This window comes from Astyanax mexicanus, chromosome 3, assembly GCF_023375975.1.
Source record: "Astyanax mexicanus isolate ESR-SI-001 chromosome 3, AstMex3_surface, whole genome shotgun sequence".
Lineage (NCBI taxonomy): Eukaryota > Metazoa > Chordata > Actinopteri > Characiformes > Acestrorhamphidae > Astyanax > Astyanax mexicanus.
Window position 1 is genome coordinate 33937314 of NC_064410.1, and position 21005 is coordinate 33958318.

Genomic DNA, 21005 nt, shown 5'->3' on the forward strand with positions numbered 1-21005 from the left:
TAATCTAGTAGGTCTCTGAGGACTAAACAGTGAGCTCTGTGTTGGACAGGTGGTGTGTGTGGAGGTCAGGAGACGGGGCAGGAGGAGAGTGAAGGAGGAGATGAGAGGGTCCGGTCCAGCCCGCCGGGGTCTGAAGAATGGGACGGCCCGAGTAAGTCATCACTCTGCTAGTGCAGCTCTGTGGAAACTTCTGCCTCAGCTACACTGATCCACAGCCTGACTCAGTCTGCACTTTCTCACCTGTATATTTAAACCATATATCCCTTTCTAACCTGTTTTAGGCGATTAACAGATTCTTTCATTCTTGTTATAGAGAGTATAATTAAAGAGTAAACCAGACAACTAGTGTTCAACTGCATGAAATCTAACAACATTATTACTGCAGGATAAGTTGCTCATTAAGCCTGTATTTCCTCAGTTCAGTATAACTGACTCTATCCACAGCCCAAGAGAAACTATCACAGAGCGAGAGAGAGAGAGAGAGAGAGAAAAAGAGAGAGAGAGAAAGAGAGGGCCCTTATCTGCTTCATATCTCATCACGGCTATTTGTCGTCATTGTCTGGTGTGGAGATACACTGAGCACTGACATTCAGCCTCTCTTTCTCTCTTTCTCTCTCTCTATCTCTCTCGCTCCTATCTTCCAGCAAAACATGATTAGCGGAGATAGAGAGTCATTCTAACAATAATGAGCCTCAGTGCACTCTTATCTGATCAGAAAAAAATGATTTTTTGCCTGCTCTTCTGAAATGTATGAGCCTAAAGCCCTAATTATGCTACTTGTGCAGTATGTGTGTGAGTGTGTGTGTATGTGTGTGTACTGGAGCTACAATGAAATGATCAGGATTAGCTGCCAACAATACAAACAAAATGTGCCATAGGTTATTTTGTATATGCCCTTTTAGCATCACTCCAATATTTTCTCTATGCTTATAAAATGGTTCTGAACATAGGGCCTCACCTATATTGTGCATAACATCTCTGTCTATATCTATAGCAAGACTAATAGCACCAATATTTAGGTCTTGTTTTTTGTGTACTAACATGCTACATGTTACAGCACCAACTAGACTAGCACATGCCTTCTGGGATACATGTGAAGTCAGTCACCACATTTTTTTGGAACTGCTGCTGATGCAGCATTGCCGAGTAGCATCACAGAGCACTCGGAGGAAAGCGCAGCAACTCGGTTTCAATACATCAGCTCACAGACGCCTTGTGGTGATCAACATGATGTGGGGAAAGAGTGCCATCTACCCATCCAGAGAGAGCAAGGTCAATTGTGCTCTCTCAGGGCTCCTGCAGCTGATGGCAGCTGTTGGACCATTCAGAGCACCCCAGTATCATTTATTTTATTTCTTTTATTCCTGTATTTTTTATTTGCAAAATTTATTACAATATAATTTTCTCTCAAAATTGGCTTATGCTCCACAACTGTAACCTGTAGTCCTCTCCAAACTGTTGTCCAAACAAAGTGTTCTGCAACACCTTCCGCATTGTTACACCACCAGCCTGTGCCGTACTACATACTGTTACATTTGTAAGAATTATTTACCTCTAAAAAAGTAAAAATAATCTGCTGAGAAAATTAAAGGTTTCGATTTATAGGGTGAAAAAGAGAGAGAAGGGAAGAGGGAGATTGATAGGGAGGTAGAGATTTTGTTGATGTGTTTGAGAAGAAAGGAAGAGATTGAGGGGGAGGAATGAAAGAAGAGAAGCAGATGCAGAGGGTCTGTGGGGGCAGAAGCCCCCGTTAATGACAGTCTGACAGCGTGCAAGTGTGTAGTGGATTAGAGAAATCCCTGGAACAATACAAACTCATTCCAGCTGCAGCACACACACTCACACACATAGTCTCTCTCTCTCACTCTCACACACACACACACACACACACACACACACACTCACACACACTCACATACACATTAAATAGCTGCTGATTTAGTTTATAAAGCCTTCACACAAACCACAACACATACATCCCAGCACTAATCATTCCTGGTCTGGTTTTAAATAAAATGTATACAGTATTTTTCATTCAACTTATGAACCACTATATTGTCTTCAATCTGGATTGCCCAATTTTGCTCTATTGTCGCTATTTTAAACAATTATAAACGATGGTTTACATTCCACCAACTGAATTTTTGAAATAATTAGGAACAATCACTGACATTTCCCTTTAGCAGGAGGTTTGTTGCTAACTGGTGTACATAAGCTTTGATTAATTGTTGTGAAATTAAAGCAGCAAACTTTTGAAACCATACATGACTAAGTTGAACCACTCTATTAAAGAAAATAATAAAAAATGTGTAAATTATTTTTTTGCCCCCCAAAAAAATAAATAACACTCACTTTAATAATATCCCCAAACCTCCTTACAGAGTTCAGTGAACATCCAGAGCAGACCAGAGAACCGTCTCAATGCCTGTGGTCCCACGATATATGAACTTACATGCATTAACACACACACAGGGGGATAATTCAGTCTGTGATATACATACATCCCCCCATACGGCTCACAGTGAGGAGGGGGGCAGTCTGTCAGTTGAATTAAAATACCACCTAATGATAATAATAATAATATAAATAATGATATTGATAAAAAGGCTAATCTACACAAAACAAAACAGTGTGTTCCTCCCTGATTGTGTGGGTTGTTTCGGTATTCAATTAGGCCGTTTTCCCTGGCATATTAATCATCTTTTCAACAAACAAGCCGGCGTTAATTAAAGCGGAGCGGGGCGGATAGAGACGTGTTGCTGGATCATCATTCTGTTTATCAGCCGCGCACACACACACCCTGCCGCTTAGCGCAGCATGCTAGGAGGGGAATTTCAGCGCACTCATGTTTTGGAGCTTCTTCGGCGTGGGGAGGGGGTAACTGAGTGAGCTTCAGAATTCACAATCTGCCAAATAAAAAGCCCCCCCTGCCCTTCACTGAGTTCAGTATGTCACTTTTATTTTTTTGGGGGGTGAAATCAAGCGCTTTATTAAGCAAACCTTTAATAAGTAGAGTGTTTTAAAGTGTTTCTCAGTTTGATAAACCCTCGGTAGACCTTGAACACAATATGTTCACTGGACACTTTGTTTGAAGCAGTTGCACCATAACAGGCCACCTTATTAAAAAATATCTACAAATATTATTGGTATAACCCTGTAACTAATAAACCTGCATGTGACTAACTATAAAAGTACCTATGGCACCTCTGACAGCTAGCTGACAAACCAATCACAGCAGTAATAAGAGAGTTCCTGTCACTATATAAAATGGTGCAGCCCCTGAATATGCCACAACGAAAGGCATGGAGGAAAGTGCCCATTCAGTGAAACCACAATGTAGGGGTTTCTAATGAAGTGGCCAATCAGTGGAAGCACAATGTAGGGGTTTCTAATGAAGTGGCCAATCAGTGGAAGCACAATGTAGGGGTTTCTAATGAAGTGGCCAATCAGTGGAAGCACAATGAAGGGGGTTCTTTTTTAATATAATTTTATTTCTATTTTTTACCCCATTTTCTCCCCAATTTAAAAGGCCAATTACCCAACCCACTCGTTAGGACTCCCCCTATCACAAGTAATGCCCCAACACCAGAAAGGTGAAGCCTAGCACATGCCTCCTCCGATAAATGTGAAGCCAGCCACCGCTTCTTTTCAAGCTGCTGCTGATGCAGCATTGCCGAGTAGCATCACAGTGCGCTCGGAGGAAAGGGCAGCGATTAGGTTCTGATAGATCAGCTCACAGACGCCTTGTGCTGATCGACATCACTCTCTGGAGTGATATGGGAAGAGAGAGCGCCATCTACCCGCCTAGAGAGAGCAAGGCCAATTGTGCTCTCTCAGGGCTTCGGCAGCTGATGGCGAGTTGCATGAATTCAAGGATTCAAACCGGCGATTTCTTAAAGGGCTGGTGTTTCTAATAAAGTTACCAGGTGTTTCTAATAAAGAGGCTAGTCAGGGGAAGCACAAGGTAGGGGTTTCTAATAAAGAGGCCAGTCAGTGGAAGAACTAGATTACCTAAATGGACTGTGGAGTGAACGTTGGATTTTCAAGCTTGAACAGGGTTAAAAGGCTGTCTCTGATTCTGTGTGATGTTAGCAGTGCGTGGAAGGCGGGTGCTGAATCGAAGCCCCTGACCCTACTGGTCAGCAGACGAGTGCATCACTCCATCGCTCCACACTCCCACAATCCTTTTCTTCTCCGGCTGCTTGACTCCAAACATGCTCAAACAGGCTGCCACACCACTTTCTCTCTCTCTCTCTTGCTTGCTCTGTCTCTCCCTCACACTCCAGGAAATCACAGTGGAGAGAGAAGTCAAAAACCCACGACAATGTGGCAGAGAAATATCAGAGTGGCTTTTTTTCCCTCCTTCCGCTCGTCACCCAAGCCAGAGATGGGCCAGCTCCAAATCCTCGTGCCCTATCAGACAAATTAAAGTAAATCAAGCATGAAATGAAGCAGGAGAGCCTGGAGATAAGGTCCTTTAAGTCCTTCACAGATTAGACCACTGAGAGAGAGAGAGAGAGTTAGAGAGAGAGAGAGAGAGAGAGAGAGAGAGAGAGAGAGAGAGAGAGAGTGTGTAAGGCAGGAGATGATGGAAGGAGGAATGGTGGGCCAGAGGGTTGGAGACAGAGGCAGAGCATAGGGCCATGAGAGAAAGAGGAAAGGCAGGAAAAGAGAGAGAAGAGAGAGTAAAAGAGCAAGAGAGAGAAAAGACAACATGAAGGACAGAGAGAGAAAGGGAAAAGAATAAGTGGGGGAGAAGTGAAAAAATAAAAAAAAGAAAGACTAAAGAGAATAAGTGGGGTTAAAGTGAAATTGTAGAGAGGGAGAAGTGTAGTTGTCAAGTTGTTTATCTCTCTCTCTCTCTTTCTCTCTGTGGTCTGACTGCTCTTTCTCTCTCTCTCTCTCATTCCCTCTCACTCTGCAGCTGCTGATGATGTTTGGAAAAATGCATTTTTTTTGCAGTTTTTATAACAGCAAGTACAACATATTTTCCTTACTTTACTTCTTTTAGATCACACACATTCATACTTTCAATCTCAGGTAACACACACACACACACACACACACATATATTTACAACAACTCCTTTCATACTAAATTACCTGGGGTTAACGCAGACAACCACATCTTCAGGAAATATTTTTTTTCTAGTTTTTAAATAAGTATATTCTATTCAGAGATCATGAATTGAATGTAGATTTGATTTTTGCAAGCTCACACAGACAGTTCTACACAGACAGTTGTTGCCGGTCGTGATCATTACCACCTAGTGTGCTGTCCACTATGGGTGGGAATGCCTTATAATTCCCTCCCAGTACACGTGTGGCAATGTGGATTGAAAAATGGCATAGAATGCCATCTCTATTTGGCCAGTGTTTAACCTCACTCAAAAGATAACACCTCACAACTCATACAGTTGTAGAGGTTCCCATACTGTTCTTTGAGGTAACACTTCATGATAAATTTACATACTGCTATCCCATGACTTTTTGCGTGTGTGTGTGTGTCTATACAGGGCAAGACTAACAGTACCTGACCTCATTGATGCTCTTGTTGGGTTGAATGCCCATTAATTAAATTCTTCTAAGCATTACTAGAAGACTATAGACTGTTACTGCAGCAAAATAAATCATCTTGATTTTAGTAGGAACACTGGAGTAGGAGCAGGTGTCTACAGACTTTTGAACACATAATGTTTACACTTTTACAATTAGCTGTTTTCTTTACAGTAAGGGTTGCTCCCGTCCTCTTTGCATACCTCCTATTAAAACCAGGTTTGTTGGGACTCTTTCTGATGGTAGATATACAGGGGTTGGATAATGAAACTGAAACACCTGGTTTTAGTCCACAATAATTTATTGTCCTGACAGACAGTTCTGGTGGAAACAGGAGAGTTGAGGTGCACATTGAATTCTGCCGTGATTTGGGCAGCCGTGGTTTTATGTTTTTTGGATACAATCCGGTTTATCACCCGAACATCCCTTTCAGACAGCTTCCTCTTGCGTCCACAGTTAATCCTGTTGGATGTGGTTGGTTCTTCTTGGTGGTTCTCTGACATTACCCTGGATACCGTGGCTCTTGATACATCACAAAGACTTGCTGTCTTGGTCACAGATGCGCCAGCATGACGTGCACCAACAATTTGTCCTCTTTTGAACTCTGGTATGTCACCCATAATGTTGTGTGCATTGCAATATTTTGAGCAAAACTGTGCTCTTACCCTGCTAATTGAACCTTCACACTCTGCTCTTACTGTTTCAGTTTCATTGTCCAACCCCTCTATGTATTTGGCATTAACTCTGGTGGGAGCTACCTGTGATATTTTGATCAAGATTGTTGGAGAATCCTTTACCCATTTTGCTACTTTCAACTTTCTAGAACAACCTGACCTGACTTTAACTAATATATCCAGAACTACTTCCCAATCATTTAAAGATGAAGTGCTGCACCTAATTTTTCCTTTTAGAAGCATTAAGTAGTAATAAACGCGGGGGGAGTCATTTTCCAAGAAACTGTTTCTATTAATTATATTTTATTTTATGATACAGTTAACAACATGCTAATTGGTTTTGTATAACCATGCATAACATGCATCGTAGAAAAATTACAGAGCTGCATTTCAGACACCAAAAACGTATTGGATTAACTACATCACACTAACTACATTAAAAAGGGAAGTATCGCTTTAACATAAAAGAAGAAGCTCCTACTTGAACTCTGACTCTCTCCTGCTGCGGCCAGAGACAGAGGTGTGAGTTTAATCTATGGCTGAAGGAGAGAGAGATAGAGGGGAAAGAGAGAGAAAAAGAGATAGAGAGACAGGTAGAGAGAAAAGAAAGATATAATAAATATAGAGACGCAAGAGGAAAAGGAGGGAGAGACAAATGAGAGAAAATATGAGAAAGAGAGAGCGAGCAAGAGAGAGAGAGAGAGAGAGAAATTGAGAGGCCTGGGAGAGGGGGAGAGAGTGGAGAGATATAGAGAGAGGCTTAATGCACCTTATCTGAGGCTTGTCAGAGCGTAGAGGGCTAAAGCCTAATCAAAGAGACAAGCAGGTCATCCAGGGTAGAGAGAATCTCTCTGCAGTTTATGATCTGCTAATTGACTGCAGGAGCTGAAGGAGCCGTTTGCTGCGCTGCTGTGCGTGTGTGTGTGTGTGTGTGTGAGAGAGAGAGAGAGAGAGAGAGAGAGAGAGTGAGAGAGTTGGTATTCAGACCCTTTATAAATCAAAACTTGATGATTTCTCAGGTCAGTGAGTCAAATCATCATATAGCTCTGAAATATATCTTTATATTAAAGGACTTAAAAACAACCAACAAAATCCAATGCATTTCCTAAAATTAACATATTTAGTCCATAGTGTAATATCTCCACCCTTTCAGACTGAAATTATTATACGTGTTGTTATAAGTACTGCTTTTTTACTAAGTGCCAATCACAGCAGAGCTCATTTACCAGTATATCCAGTATCAAGGCACCGTCTGTGTAATTTTGTATGGTAAAGAAGGGCAGACAAATGGTAATGAAGAAATTAATTTTACAGAAAGATTTTAAACACTACACTGTATACACTACAGCTTATAGTATATCACAACTACTGAACTGCCAGATACATCAACACTGTTAGAGTAACGCCTTGATGCTATCAAAACACTGAAATACACATATACAGCTCTGAAAAAAAAATAAAAGACCACTTAAAAATGATGAGTTTCTTCGATTTGGAATATAATCAAGAGGAAGATGGATGATCACAAGCCATCAAACCAAGCTGAACTGCTTGTATTTTTGCACCAGGTGTGGCATAAAGTTATCCAAAAGCAGTGTGTAAGACTGGTGCAGGAGAACATAGCAAGATGCATGAAAACTGTCATTCCACCAAATATTGATTTTTGAACTCTTAAAACTTTGTTTTCTTTGCATTATTTGAGGTCTGAAAGCTCTGCTTCTTTTTTGTTATTTCAGCCAGTTTTCATTTTCTGTTAATAAATTCTCTAAATATAATTTAATCCATTTGTATTTGGAATTTGGAAGAAATGTTGTCCGTAGTTTATAGAATAAAACAACAATGTTCATTTTACTCAGATATATACCTATAAATAGCAAAATCAGAGAAACTGATTCAGAAGTGCTCTTTGATTTTTTTCCAGCACTGCAAGCATCAAACCGAAAGAAAGGGCAAATGTAGCTAGCTAGCACGTAGGCTAACCACCCGGGTGGCTATTCCGGCACTGGGCGCGTACAAACCGGGCTGGGCCGTCATGCTAACACCGCATTAGCCACCCCGGTGAGGAGACCAGAGTCGGTCTAGCTGGCTTAATCAACTTATTTTTAGCGTGCCGTAATGCTAACACAGCGTTAGCGTGCCGTAATGCTAACACAGCGTTAGCGTGCCGTAATGCTAACACCGCGTTAGCGTGCTGTAATGCTAACACAGCGTTAGCGTGCTATAATGCTAACACCACGTTAGCGTGCTGTAATGCTAACACAGCGTTAGCGTGCTGTAATGCTTACACCGCGTTAGCGTGCACCGCATTAGAGACCCCGGTGAGTAACGCCAGACCAGAGTCGGTCTAGCTGGCTAATCAAAGTATTGTTCGCGTGCTATAAGGCTAACGCATGTTAGCTACAATGATTGGCCACTTCAACCCCTTTTTTACATTCTCCTTTTCACTGAGCAGCTTGGTGCACTTAGTTCTATAATTATCAGTGTTGGGAATAACAGCGTTATAAGTAACGGCGTTAGGTAACGACGTCATTTTGTCAGTAACGAGATAAAATAATTAATTACTTTTCCTGTCGTTACAACGCCGTTGACGTTACTGGTGATTGAAAGCAGTGCGTTACTATATAATGATATAATAACAGTAATTCGACTCCAGTAATGTGACTCCAGGTCTAAACAGGTGACAGTTCTCGGTGTAACACCTGTTGAACTTGACACGCTCTTAACACGCCCTGGCCCGACGGCGGGCCAGATAAATATAATAATTAATATCTGGCTGTGTTTATGAATAATTACAGGCTCAATATATCAATGACAGCCTGCTGACTCTCAGGATTACGGAGCTGCAAACCGTTTTACTGTCGGATGTACGGTTCCTGAATAAGAGTGCGTTAGACGGTTCGGTCTGTGAACACGCTCTTTGATCCGCCTGGGGTTACTACAGGACACCCCTCACACGCAAACAGAGAATATCAGCGCGTACCTCAGAGTCCGGGCTTCAGAACCCCTCCAAACATCACAACATCCATCAGTCCAGTCTCCAGTAATCCTCATATCCGAGCACTGCTTTTAGAAAAAAATATTATCAACTTTAACGGTTTATTTTAGGAGTTTCTCTTTGTTCTACAGCGATAAACTGCGCATGCGCGTTTCCATGGGCTTCAGCCTGAGAAAAAAAAAGAGGTCTGGGCTCAGCCAATCAGGTGGCGAGTTATGCGGGACAGAGGTGGTAGCCAATCAGAGCCAGTGTTTTTACACGTGTGCCGAAGCACACCTGTGACACTCTCTGTAACTGTTTACTTTTTGCTTTTGCTTTTTTTTTATAAAAAAAAAATGTTTTTTTAAAGGATTTTATTCTGCTCTATTCTGATGTGCAATAAATATAAAAAGTTATGTACAAACACCTTTCTGATCTACTTATTTCAACTGACTGTAAAATGCTTTTTTTTTCAGTAATTGGCCTGCAGGTTAGGGAGACAAAGGGATAAAATATTATTTTTGTTTCTACACTGTTTTACAGAGTTTTTGCAGATGAGCATAAAACACATGTATTTCTATAATTACAGACTGTTTGTTAAAAAAAATAAATGGAGTTCATTTGAAATGGTCTAAGACTTTTTTTTAACTGCTTTTAAATATTTAATGTTCAGCTGCTCAACCTGCTGTCTTGCTCATGTTCATCTTACAATATTAAGTTAAGTTAATATTAAGTTTATTCACTGGACAAAGACATTTTTTTATGTGAAGGCGTAAAGTGATTTTTTTTGTACTGTCAGTATTAAGACTTTTTGAAAAAAGGACAAAAAAACTTTTCTTAGTTTTATTTAAGAATATGGTGCAACATTTTTGCAAACGTATTATTAAGTATTGCCAGTTTAAGATTTTTGTTAAAAATGAGTAAAAAAATATTTGTTGGTTCTACGTAAAAATATGGTGCAACATTTTTGCAACCTTATTATTAAGTAATGTCAGTTTAAGATTTTAGTTAAAAATGACAAAAAAATATTTGTTGGTTCTACGTAAAAATATGGTGCAACATTTTTGCAACCTTATTTTTAAGTAATTTCACTGTAATTTTTTTTGTAAAAATGACGAAAAATGTTTCTATGGGTTTACGTAAAAATATAGTGCAACATTTTTGCAAGCAAATTATTAAGTAATATCAGTTTAATATTTTAATTAAAAGTTATCAAAAAAGATTTGTGGGTAACACTTAAAAACAAGCTTGCAAAAACGTTGCACTATATTTTTAAGTAAAACCAGCACATCATTTTTTACAGTGTATAGCTGCAGGCCAACACAGTTCACTGAAGCACCGTGTTTCTAAAACCAACTTAAACTACACAGATAACTCACAACTGTAAATATCTCAAAAATAATCAGTCACTGTGCTCTTACCCATGCAGTCCATGCTCGCTGCCTTCCAAAAGTTCTTCATCAGTGGAGATAAGTACTTGTATCAGTTCCTCGTGGTCTCCCAAGCAGCCTTAAAATATTTAGTTAGGCGTAACAAAATCTTAACATAATACACACTAAAACTATTGGGTTGTACTTATTTTTGTAATTAAGCAAAGTTCGAAAAGTATAATTTTAGGTAAAATCTTCTCATTATAATGAGCAAACATCACTGGGCTCAAATCATGTTGATTTTACTCAAATATTCATGCAATATTTCTCCAAATTTCTAAACAAAATAAACACACAAAATATTGGGTTGTACATACTGTTTTAATTAAGCATAGTTCAAAAAGTATAATTTTAGGTAAAATCTTCTCATATTAATGAGCAAAGTTTACTGGGCTCAAGAATCGTTTTTTGCAGTGTGGTAACAAAAATTTTAATTATTGTTATGGTGGTGATTAGAGAAAAAAAACATACTATATCCTGTAAATATTTACACATTACATATTTCTATATTACTGTTCTTTTTTATGGTTCATGATTGCTTGGCTGATTTATTTGCAGATCATTAAATTATTTATTGAGCAACCATTTATCATTGCATTGTTGCACTGTATTGCATTGCATGTTATTATTTTCTTTTTTGTGATTTTATGGATGCAATTATAAAATCACTGTAGCATACATTTTATGCTACAGTACATAAAACTATTATTATGTAATCAGAAAAAAATACTGGCCAGTCTACTCATGACAAGGCATGCAAAGAATGCATTATCGTAATTCGTGGTGTCTTCCAAATGGATGGAACACACAGTTTCTGAAGCTGTGCTGACCCCCACACATGTCTCACTGGTGATTTGGCTTCAGTAGGACATGGCAAAAGTCATGGGACACATAAAATAGTTTCTGGTAAGTCAGTGTAAGTCATATTGAGAGGTGTAAGATAGTTTTGGGTGCCTTTAAAGAGTTTCAATGTGTGGCAGTCTTAGAGTTATCTTATCATCTTTCTGAACTAAAGAAGCACAAATTAGATATCAAACATTTAATGTGTTTTTTTCTTTTAGGAGAGTTGGAGGTGGTCAGTGATGGAGGGGAGAAAAGCCTTCGTTCTCGGCAGGTGCTTCCTCCAGGCACCACATGGGGGCCTTTCCTAGGAAAAATAGAAACATCCGCAGGAGGAAATGATGCAGTAAGACTTTTTTCTGTCTACTTTGCTTCCTGTGATACCGGAAGTGTAAATAATAAATCATTAGTTTAGGGACACCTGACTGTTCACAATGCATTTAAAGTGTTATTGCTGCATCTGCTTTTATAACTAACATGTTAACCCATGCAGTTAATCTGGAAACTTTAATGCATTTATTTTTTAACGCAAATTAATCACATGAAATATTGACAGAGCTTGGTGACGCATTAGTTTTATTTAGCGATATAACACAGTAGCGCTCTGAACTAATGAGTTCAGAAGGTAGATTTTATTTATGCTGAAGTTTATGCTCTCTCTCTCTTACTTTTGTGTGGTCATGTGCACACAAACACACACACAGCAGATGGAACATTTGCCTTTTTTAAGCTCTTGTGTGTGGAATGTGGAGCTAAACTAGTGTTTATTTACTTCATTAAAACATAGTTAAACTCAGTAATTCAGCAAATTACAATATTCTAGTTTGAAAAGCATCAAAACTACCCTGAGATATTATAATACAGTAAAAAAAGGATCTAGTCTACCAGGTATAAGTCACACTACAACATTATTTTTATCCCCTTCCCCAAAAATACAGTTCAGTACCAGCATTTAACTCTTGTGTGGTCTTCATATTTTTGTTACTCGTCTAATTTGTTATATGTATTTAATTAAGCAAAATTAAGCAATTTTACATTAAAATGCTTTACACATGCTTGCTTTACCTAAATTGCAAGCAATATAAACAGCTTACATGGTTAATATTTGCAGTTTTACAGTGTGTGTTTATCGAAAATGTGTTTTGATATGTTTTTCATAAAAAATGAGCCAATGCCAATGAGTTTGAGTTTGAAAAAATATTTTTTTAGTATCATTTGATGAAAAATGAAAACGGGTCCCACAGACCCGAACACCACACAAGGGTTAAAAAAATGTAATCATGAATTTATCCATGATTTAGTCACAGAAAATATTGTTATAATTAAGACAGTATTATTTGTAAGGGATTGGCAGCAATAATCGAAACCTATGTTTTCTAACACTGATTATTTTATTCACATTTAAATACATAAATACATATTATCAAAATACATATTATCAAAAGCAAGGAACAAGAAATCATAATCATGATTAATCACAGAATTCTATTCTGTGTGATTAATTTCATAAATGTTTTTTCAGTTAATCAACAGCACTAGTAATAATTAACAATGCTTTATACAGAACACTAAATGCAGCCCATCAGAATAAAGCTTGAAAAGGAACTGCAGCAAAAACAATCAAAAACAGAAAATATTAAGAGGTTAATTTACTTTGATAAAGTTAAAAATTTGTTGTGTTTGAATGTATTGAAAAAAACAAAAATATATAGTGTGGGAAAAGTGGGCTACGGACCCTTTAAGGTTTAAGCGGTTCACACTGAAGAGTGTGGGGGATTGTTATGGAGGGAACAGAGCAGAGGAATGAACAGGTAAAGCAGAACAGGAGTATAAAAGTGAGCACAATGTGTGTTTCAGTGTCCAGTTTGGAAGTTTTGGGTTGGAGGGGGAATAGAGTGTGCCGTTTTTCATGCTGTTTCGTATGTCTGAGAAAAAGAGAGAGAGAGAGAGAAAGAAATAGTGAGTGTATGTGTGTGTGTGTCATGGGTAATCTGTGCCCGTGGCAGGTTTCTCTCTGAAGCGCTGTGGTATCGCTGGGGTATTGTTGTTGCTCCTGTCAGAGTGGGGAGAGGCCGATGGAGGCCTGGGCAGGCCTGATAAGAGAAAGAGGATTCAGAGGAGAGAGAGAGAGAAAGAGAGAGGGAGCGCGCGAGAGAGAGAGAGAGAGAGAGAGAGCCATGACAAGCTCCACTGTCTCTCTACAGTATTCCCACATAGTCACTTCCACACACACTCCATCAGGAAGATTTAGGAAGTGGATAGTGTGTGAGGTGCGGTGTGGCACTGTACCTACTGTAGAGTTCATAAACAAAAGCATTAATGAGGTTAAAATCATATTTATATGTTTTAATAATAATGGTAATAATGGCTTCTTTTCTATGGAATTATTGGCAAAATATGATACAATAAAAATGTTAGGGAAGAGTTTGGGAGGTGAGAAAGAGTTAGGGAAGAGCTGGGAAGTTAGGGACGAACTGGGGAGTTAGGGAAGCGCTGGGAAATTAGGGAAGAGCTAAGGATTTAGGGAAGAGCTTGAGAGTTTGGGAAGAGCTAGGGAGTCTGGGATGAGCTGGGGAATTAGGGAAGAGCTAGGGAATTTGGGAAGAGCTGGGGAGTTAGGGATGAGTTGGTAGTTAATGAAGGGCTGGAAGGTAGGGAAGAATTGGGGAGTTTGGGAAGAGCTGGTGATATAGGGAAGAGTTGCAGAGTTATGGAAGAGCTGGGGAGTTAGAGAAGAGTTGGTGGGCTAGGGAAAAGCTGGGGAGTTTGGTAAGTGCTTGGGAGATGGGGAAGAGCAGGGGAATTAGGAAAAAACTGGGGCGTTTGGAAACAGCTGGGGAATTAGGTTATAGCTGGGGAGTTAGAGAAGAGCTGGGGAATTAGGAAAGAGCTGGAAAGTGAGGGAAAAGCTGAAGAATCAGTTGTGGAAGAGTTGCGGTGTTAGGGAAGAGTTAGGGAGTTATTGAAGAGCTGAAGAGTTTGAGAAAAGCTGGGAAGCTAGGGAAGAGCTTGGGAATTAGGGAAGAGCTAAAGAGTTTGGGAAGAGTTAATGAGTTATTATAGAGCTGGGGAGGTTGGGAAGAGCTGAGGAGTGTGGGAAGAGAGTGGCTGTGACCTATGAGAGATATTGTGTTGTTGATTGTGTCAGTGGCGTCAACCAGTGCTTAAACCAAAAGAGCCCATGGTTACGTATGTGTCACAGACCCCTTAAAGCTGTGTAATGTTCCTTACAGCACATTCTCAGTCATTTTAACTTATGCAGTTCTTAAATGACATATACTAAACAAACTGAGACAGTCACAGGACAGTGTGTGAATGTGTGTTTGTTCATTTGACTGCATATACAGAATATAGGAGTGTTGGTTTAGTGCTGGAGATAAAAGAAGTTCTTTTTAAAAGTGTGTTTTTTGCTTCTACATATCTGTTCCAACCATTTAATAATTCAAATGCTTTATTTCAATGTTTTCTGTTTCAAATAACTAATTCTGACCTGATTTCTAAAACAAAATGTTAAAATATGTGGTACTTGTTTTACATCTGAATTTAATTTTTAAATATTTACAGATATATGCCCAAAACAGAAAAAAAAACATGAATGAGCTTACTGAATTTATCTGATTGAGGTTTAAACTTGGTATTAGTATTCAGAAATGCGTCTGAGCTAAAGTGAAATAGAATAAAGCAAATCAGTATAATACGACCTAAGATTAGCTAAATAGAAGAGATATTTTAAGGCAGATACAATCAGAGTATTCATAGCGCTGTGAAGATAATCTCCATAACCTCAATAAAGGCATTTGAGATGCTGGTAAAATTCCAGCACAGCGGGCCAGCAGATATGACTTGTGGATGCTGCTGGGATCAGAGCAGCTAACGCTAATAGCCCAACACTGACTGCTTACTTTTCTCAGTGGGAGGAGAGAGATGCTCCTCACTCTCCTCATTCTCTGTGTAGCTATCTCTCTCTTTCTCTCTCTTTCTCTCTCTCTCCACATGTATCTCCTCTTTTATCTCTCATTAGCTCCGCACTGCTGACCGCGCTCCTCGCCCTCTCTGGCCCAAATCTGCATTTTTGCTGAATTCTGTCGTCTTCTGGTCGGCAGCCTCACCGGGGCGAGCGTCACACGGCTTTGTCTTCCAGCCTGGCAGAGAGCGAGAGAGGGATGAGAGGAGAGAGGGATGAGGAGCGGGAGAGGAGGAGAGAGAGAGTTATCAGGTCCAAACAGCACGGGCACTGCCAACCTGCCCGGGCATCCGTCTCCAGCCTGGCACAGGAGAGAGAGGGAGAAAGGGAAGAGAGAAAGAAAGAGAGAGAGAGAGGAGTTGAGGTAGAATGAGAGATGAAAAGAAAAAAGAGAAGAGGAAAAAGAAACTGACGAGAAGTGAAAGAAAAGAAAAGGAGAAACATGAAGAAAAGAGGAGAGAAGGTGAAGAGCGAAGGAAAAAGGAGGGTGAACTGAGAAATGTACTGAGGTAAAAGGAGGAGAGGAGAAAAAAGAAGAGAGAACAAAGTGAAAGAAATGGGAAGGGAAGGGTAACAAAGACCACGTTCACATTACCAGGCTGAAATGACTCAAATAAGATTTTTTGTTCAATGTGGCTCAGATCTGATTTTTTCATTGCTGTGTGAACGTGCCAAATAGTTTTTTTTTTTTTTTTTTTTTTAATCAGATTTGAGTCTCTTTGTGACTGTGTGACTGGTCAAATCGAAATTCATGCGTCTTTTTGCTTTTACGGATGCGCTACGTGCTTCTCTTTCGTACTTTTGGTGCAGCTGTGCAGCTATAGCTGCAAAAACAGCAAAAGCAAACAGTCTGGTCTTTTTTCTCCTCCTCGACCTGAGCATGAACTTCAAACTTTTTTTTTTTTTTTTGGCGAAGAACGTTTATACACATATCAATGTGCGCATGTGAGGCGTTTCACAGTTTCGTTCACATTACACACAGATACAGGTAACTTACATTTGTGAATGTGAATCATCAAGATAAATCGGATTTAAGCAATGTGGCTTGTAATGTGAACGTAGCCAAAGAGGCAAACAGTAGAAACAGTTCACAAGGAATTTAACCAGTTTCTGTAAATTGGGCTATGTTCACATTATCAGGCTGATGCTATATTTCTGTTGTTATAGAACTTTTCTGTTTGTAGCATTTGCATCACACAGATGCACACATGCAACAGATTAAACTCGTGACTTGTTTTTTTCTGGTGGCAAAAAAGGCAAAGCATCAGAGGCAACCTGCATAAACGTATGAATGTGCGCATGTGTTGAGTTTCAGAGATTCAGAGATTAATTCACAGATTCAGACTGCAAGCTCAAGTCCAATTTTTGGCATATCTAGATTGATTATATCCAGGTTTTTAACAGTCTGGACAGCCTGAAAATACATAAAATCTGATTTTCGCAAATCAGATCTAAACTATATTTGGTTTGGTGGTTTAAAATGTGATTATAATCATATTTTTTTATAGTTTCAGTCTGTACACTCAGTACGCTCAAAATAAATTACTTTAATGTGCTTTTTCATCACTCAGTATCATAAACAACAACATAATGGAAGTGTGAGGATCTAAGAAGAGCTCCAATGGTTAGTTACTAATGCAGACCTTGTTACCAAAGCAACAAATGCATTTGTGATGTCCAGACAGGCAAATCCGCTCTGATCACTTGCGAATAACAGTGCGGACAATCATCTAAGCAGAAAAGGTTTAAGAAACAAATCAGATTTGTCTGCAAAAATCTCTAAACAAGGATGAATTTGAACTATCAACATTGCTAAATCCAATCTGAGTAGAAAAATTCAACTTGATGACAGGAATATGGCTTGTAAGACGAATACAGCATATAAGAAAAATTGGAACACATTGAATTGAAAAACAAACTGAATTCAAAAGCAGTTATTCTATGGTATAGGTATTGCTCAGAAGGCCTGCTGAAGCACCTGTATTATGAAGAGTGTAGCTCCTAAGAAGTGGCTTTTGTATCTGTTCATCTATGAACTGTCTTTCATGTACATTATCCAGTTTCATTACAGAGAAGATCATCACCTCGTGTGAGAGACAGCAGAGAGAAAGCGGCAGCAGAAAGACCCTCAGTGTTGGAGTTTGATTTTAAAACCCTCTCTATCAGTTCTTTTATGAAACACACACCGATTCTTTAAATTCTTCTTCTGCCAGTCTCAGGAAGCGGTGTGATGTGGATGATAGGGAGGTACAATGTGGCTAAAGATCAGCCCTCACAACTCGACTTCTCCTCTGTCCGAGCCCAGAGGATGAGATCTGATCAGCTGCAGCTTTCAGAGAGGACCCCTAACAATGTGCTCATTCACAGGAAGGACAGAACCTATGAGCAGCCTGTTCACACACCTTACAGACAGGACACACACACACACACACACACACACACACATGTGACCACGGACCCTGCAGCATAGTAGCTGAAATAGGCTGGGAGAGGACAACTGGGTTAAAAGAATTATGGTAACACTTTACAAAAGGGGTACATTAATTAACACTAATTTAAGACTATTTACATGAATAATCATAACAAATTATAAACTAACATCTAAATGTCACGTTCTTGCCCTGTTTGTCTGTCATTTCTCCACGTGGCCCTGTGTGTTCATCCTGTGTCTCCTCCTTAACTGTTTTTCACCTATGCTCATTTGTAGCTCCGCCCCCTTATTACCAGGCCCCAGGTGTTCCCTGTTTCCTTTCCTGTCTTATGTGTGTATTTCAGCCCCTGTGTCTTCAGTGTTAGTTTGTCGGTTCTTGTATGTGTATTCGTCTGTACTGGTTGTGTTAATGTTTCTGTCTGTACTTTTCTCTCTTGTTTTTGGTTGTTTGGTTTGTTTGTTTTCTGTTTTAATAAATATCACTTGCATGTGCGTGCGCTCTCCGCGTCCTTCCCTACTAAATTCATTATTGTTTACAACATTGTTAAGCATTAACATTTAGTAATGTGTCAGAATGTGTCGTTGCTGACAGGTTGTAGTATGATGTGTAGCGCCACTCATCCTCAAATGTTGTAATTAAGTGCTATTCTGCAGTTTCTTAATAAGGCGGAGTTAAACTTATAAATAAAGTGAGTGACAGTCATGGCTGGAATAGACTGAAAGAGAAAATCGTCTTTCCTTCTGTGGTGTTAGACCAAATCTTGGTCTCGGGGACGGGGGGCGTTTCTACATATGTATGGAAACCTGGCTCCACCTTGGGTATTTTTGCACATTCTGCAAATTAAAAAAGAAATGACGTTAAATTTTGACTTTATTTTGATAGAGTGGGAGGGAATAGAACCATAGCATCAATGCTTTCTACAGCAATTATGCATCATGCCTACATCATCACACTCTCTCCTGTGGATGTGTTTAGTAATCTCTTACACACTTACTTATGTTGTTTCCAAATATGTTATCTATAAATTAAGGAAAAAATTACAATCGAAGTTCAGCTTACGCTACTGTTTTAGCTCTGTGCTGTCTTTTTATTTTTTTTTAGTTATCCTGGTGTTTTAAACACTTTTTTCTATATATTTCTGAAAAGAAAAATGTTCTTGACAAATTCTAAGAGTCCTTTAGATTCGATGTAGTTCTATATAGCGCTAATGTAGATAGGAAGCTGTTTACAGTTGAATTGTAACTAAAAACTAATGTGCACATGGTTTTGTGTGTCTCTCAGGTGCCGCTGGTGTTGAGCGGAGGTCCGCGGTGGCTGGGGGAAATGACGTGGGTCAGCGCAGAGGACTCAAAAAATAACTGCATGGTTTACAGTAAAGGTAAGCTTTCCCCAGTCCATTCCTCTTTGAGCACAAGATAGTGTGACCATTAGCTGAAGCTACAAGTGAACAATGAATCTGGGACATCATCGTATCTGTGAAATTAAAAAAAAAAAAAAAAAAATGCTGTCCTTTCTGTAATGCAAAAACCTCTAAAATGGCAACTTTCTAAAAGAAAGAGTTTTCTTTTCCATTTTCTCCTCAGTTTACACAGCCAATTACCCAACCCACTTACCACTAGTAATTCTCCAACACCAGGAGGGTGAAGACTAACACATGCCTTCTCTGATACATGTAAAGTCTGCCACCACCTCTTTTTGAACTGCTGCTGATACAGCATTGAGCAGTAGCATCACAGTGCGATCGAAGGAAAGCGCAGTGACTCCATTCTGATATAGCAGCTCACAGATGTCTTGTGCTAAGCGACATCACCCTTTGGAGTGAAGTGGGGAGAGAGCGCCATCTCATTTGCCAATTGTGCTCTCTCAGGGCTCCGGGAACCGATGTCAATCTAACATTAAACAACTGCTAGATTTATATTACTTGAAAAAGAAAACAACAGCAACAGTGGAGATACACTACATGGACAAAAATATTAGGACACCTAATATGAAACTAATATTTCTTTTTAAATTTGGAATTAAAAAGAGTTCTGTTTTGTCTACTTCCCAGAAAATTCTTTGTTCTACATTTCGCTTTTAGCATTGCTTTGAAGATTTGATTGCACTCAAGTTACAAGAGCATACAAGATCAGGATGTTGTATTCCCAACTTCCCAATTCATTCAAAAATATTGGATGGAGCACCATAATTCCAGAGAACACAGTTCCACTGCTCCAGAGCTCTATTGGCCTGACTTACTGTATCTAAATGGACTAGACAAGCTGTGTGTGTGCTTTTGCACATCTGTACAAAACACAATAACCTATTGACACTTGCCTAATGCCACATGTGGGCTTAGAGGGGAATAAAGCCCCAGCATGGAGATGTGGAGCAGTGGAAGTGTGTTCACTGGAATGATGATTACCTAACATCTTGACCTCACCGATGCTCCAGTCGGTGAATGCAGTCAGATCCTCACAAAAATGCTTTAAATGCTTTAAAATCTACTAACAAAAGCAGAATAAACTTCTTTATAAGTACCCATGGTTTTAGAAGAAAAGATGAATGAGCCGGTGTCCTAATACTTTTGGCTGTATAGTGTTTTAAACACTATAAGTACAGGCAAGGCCTACAAATCCTCATCACCCTCAACTGATGTAAAAACTGTGCAAACTCTTTCTGAAATGAAACCAGGGTCTCCTCTTAACCACAGAGCCGCTTTATCTGCTCCCTTCCCTGCTTTCCTCTCCGTCTCATTGAGCAGGAAGATAACTCTTTGTTGGCTTCTCTTTTTTCCCTTTGACTGTAAAAATGATATTTCTCCTAAACTCCTCCACTTTTTCTTTTTTTATCCACTGCAGCTTAATTGATTAATCTACTTACAGAACATGTGTAAGTTCAGCGGCGAACGTTTCCAGCGCTTACGAGGGAAAAGACTGGAGGAAAGAGAGGAGATTTAAGGACCATTATCGCTTTTTATCAGAGAACATAGAGAAACAGTGGGGCAGAATAATAGCTCAACATCTTCAGCAATGTCAAATTCCATTATCAGCGCAGTCGAACAGCGCCGCGCCCTCGAGGAGGCTCTTTCTCCGCCAGCGAGCAGCGCTGCTGCAATTGTGTTTAATTAAAAGACAACGCCGATGAACTGAGGGGC

The 21005-nt window shown here is 39.5% G+C and overlaps 1 protein-coding gene across 2 annotated transcripts in view; it reads left to right on the plus strand.

Moving 5' to 3' along the window:
* The window catches only part of zfpm2b (zinc finger protein, FOG family member 2b), an 80967-nt gene that overhangs the window by 33858 nt on the left and 26104 nt on the right, over window positions 1-21005 (plus strand). The window contains exons 3-5 of one of the 2 annotated variants that reach the window (XM_007254697.4): window positions 50-151; window positions 11695-11819; window positions 19151-19247. In XM_007254697.4, coding sequence (XP_007254759.4) covers window positions 50-151; window positions 11695-11819; window positions 19151-19247 — 324 coding nt within the window. The remainder of the gene's footprint in view (window positions 1-49; window positions 152-11694; window positions 11820-19150; window positions 19248-21005) is intronic. The other variant, XM_049476395.1, reaches the window with a different exon arrangement.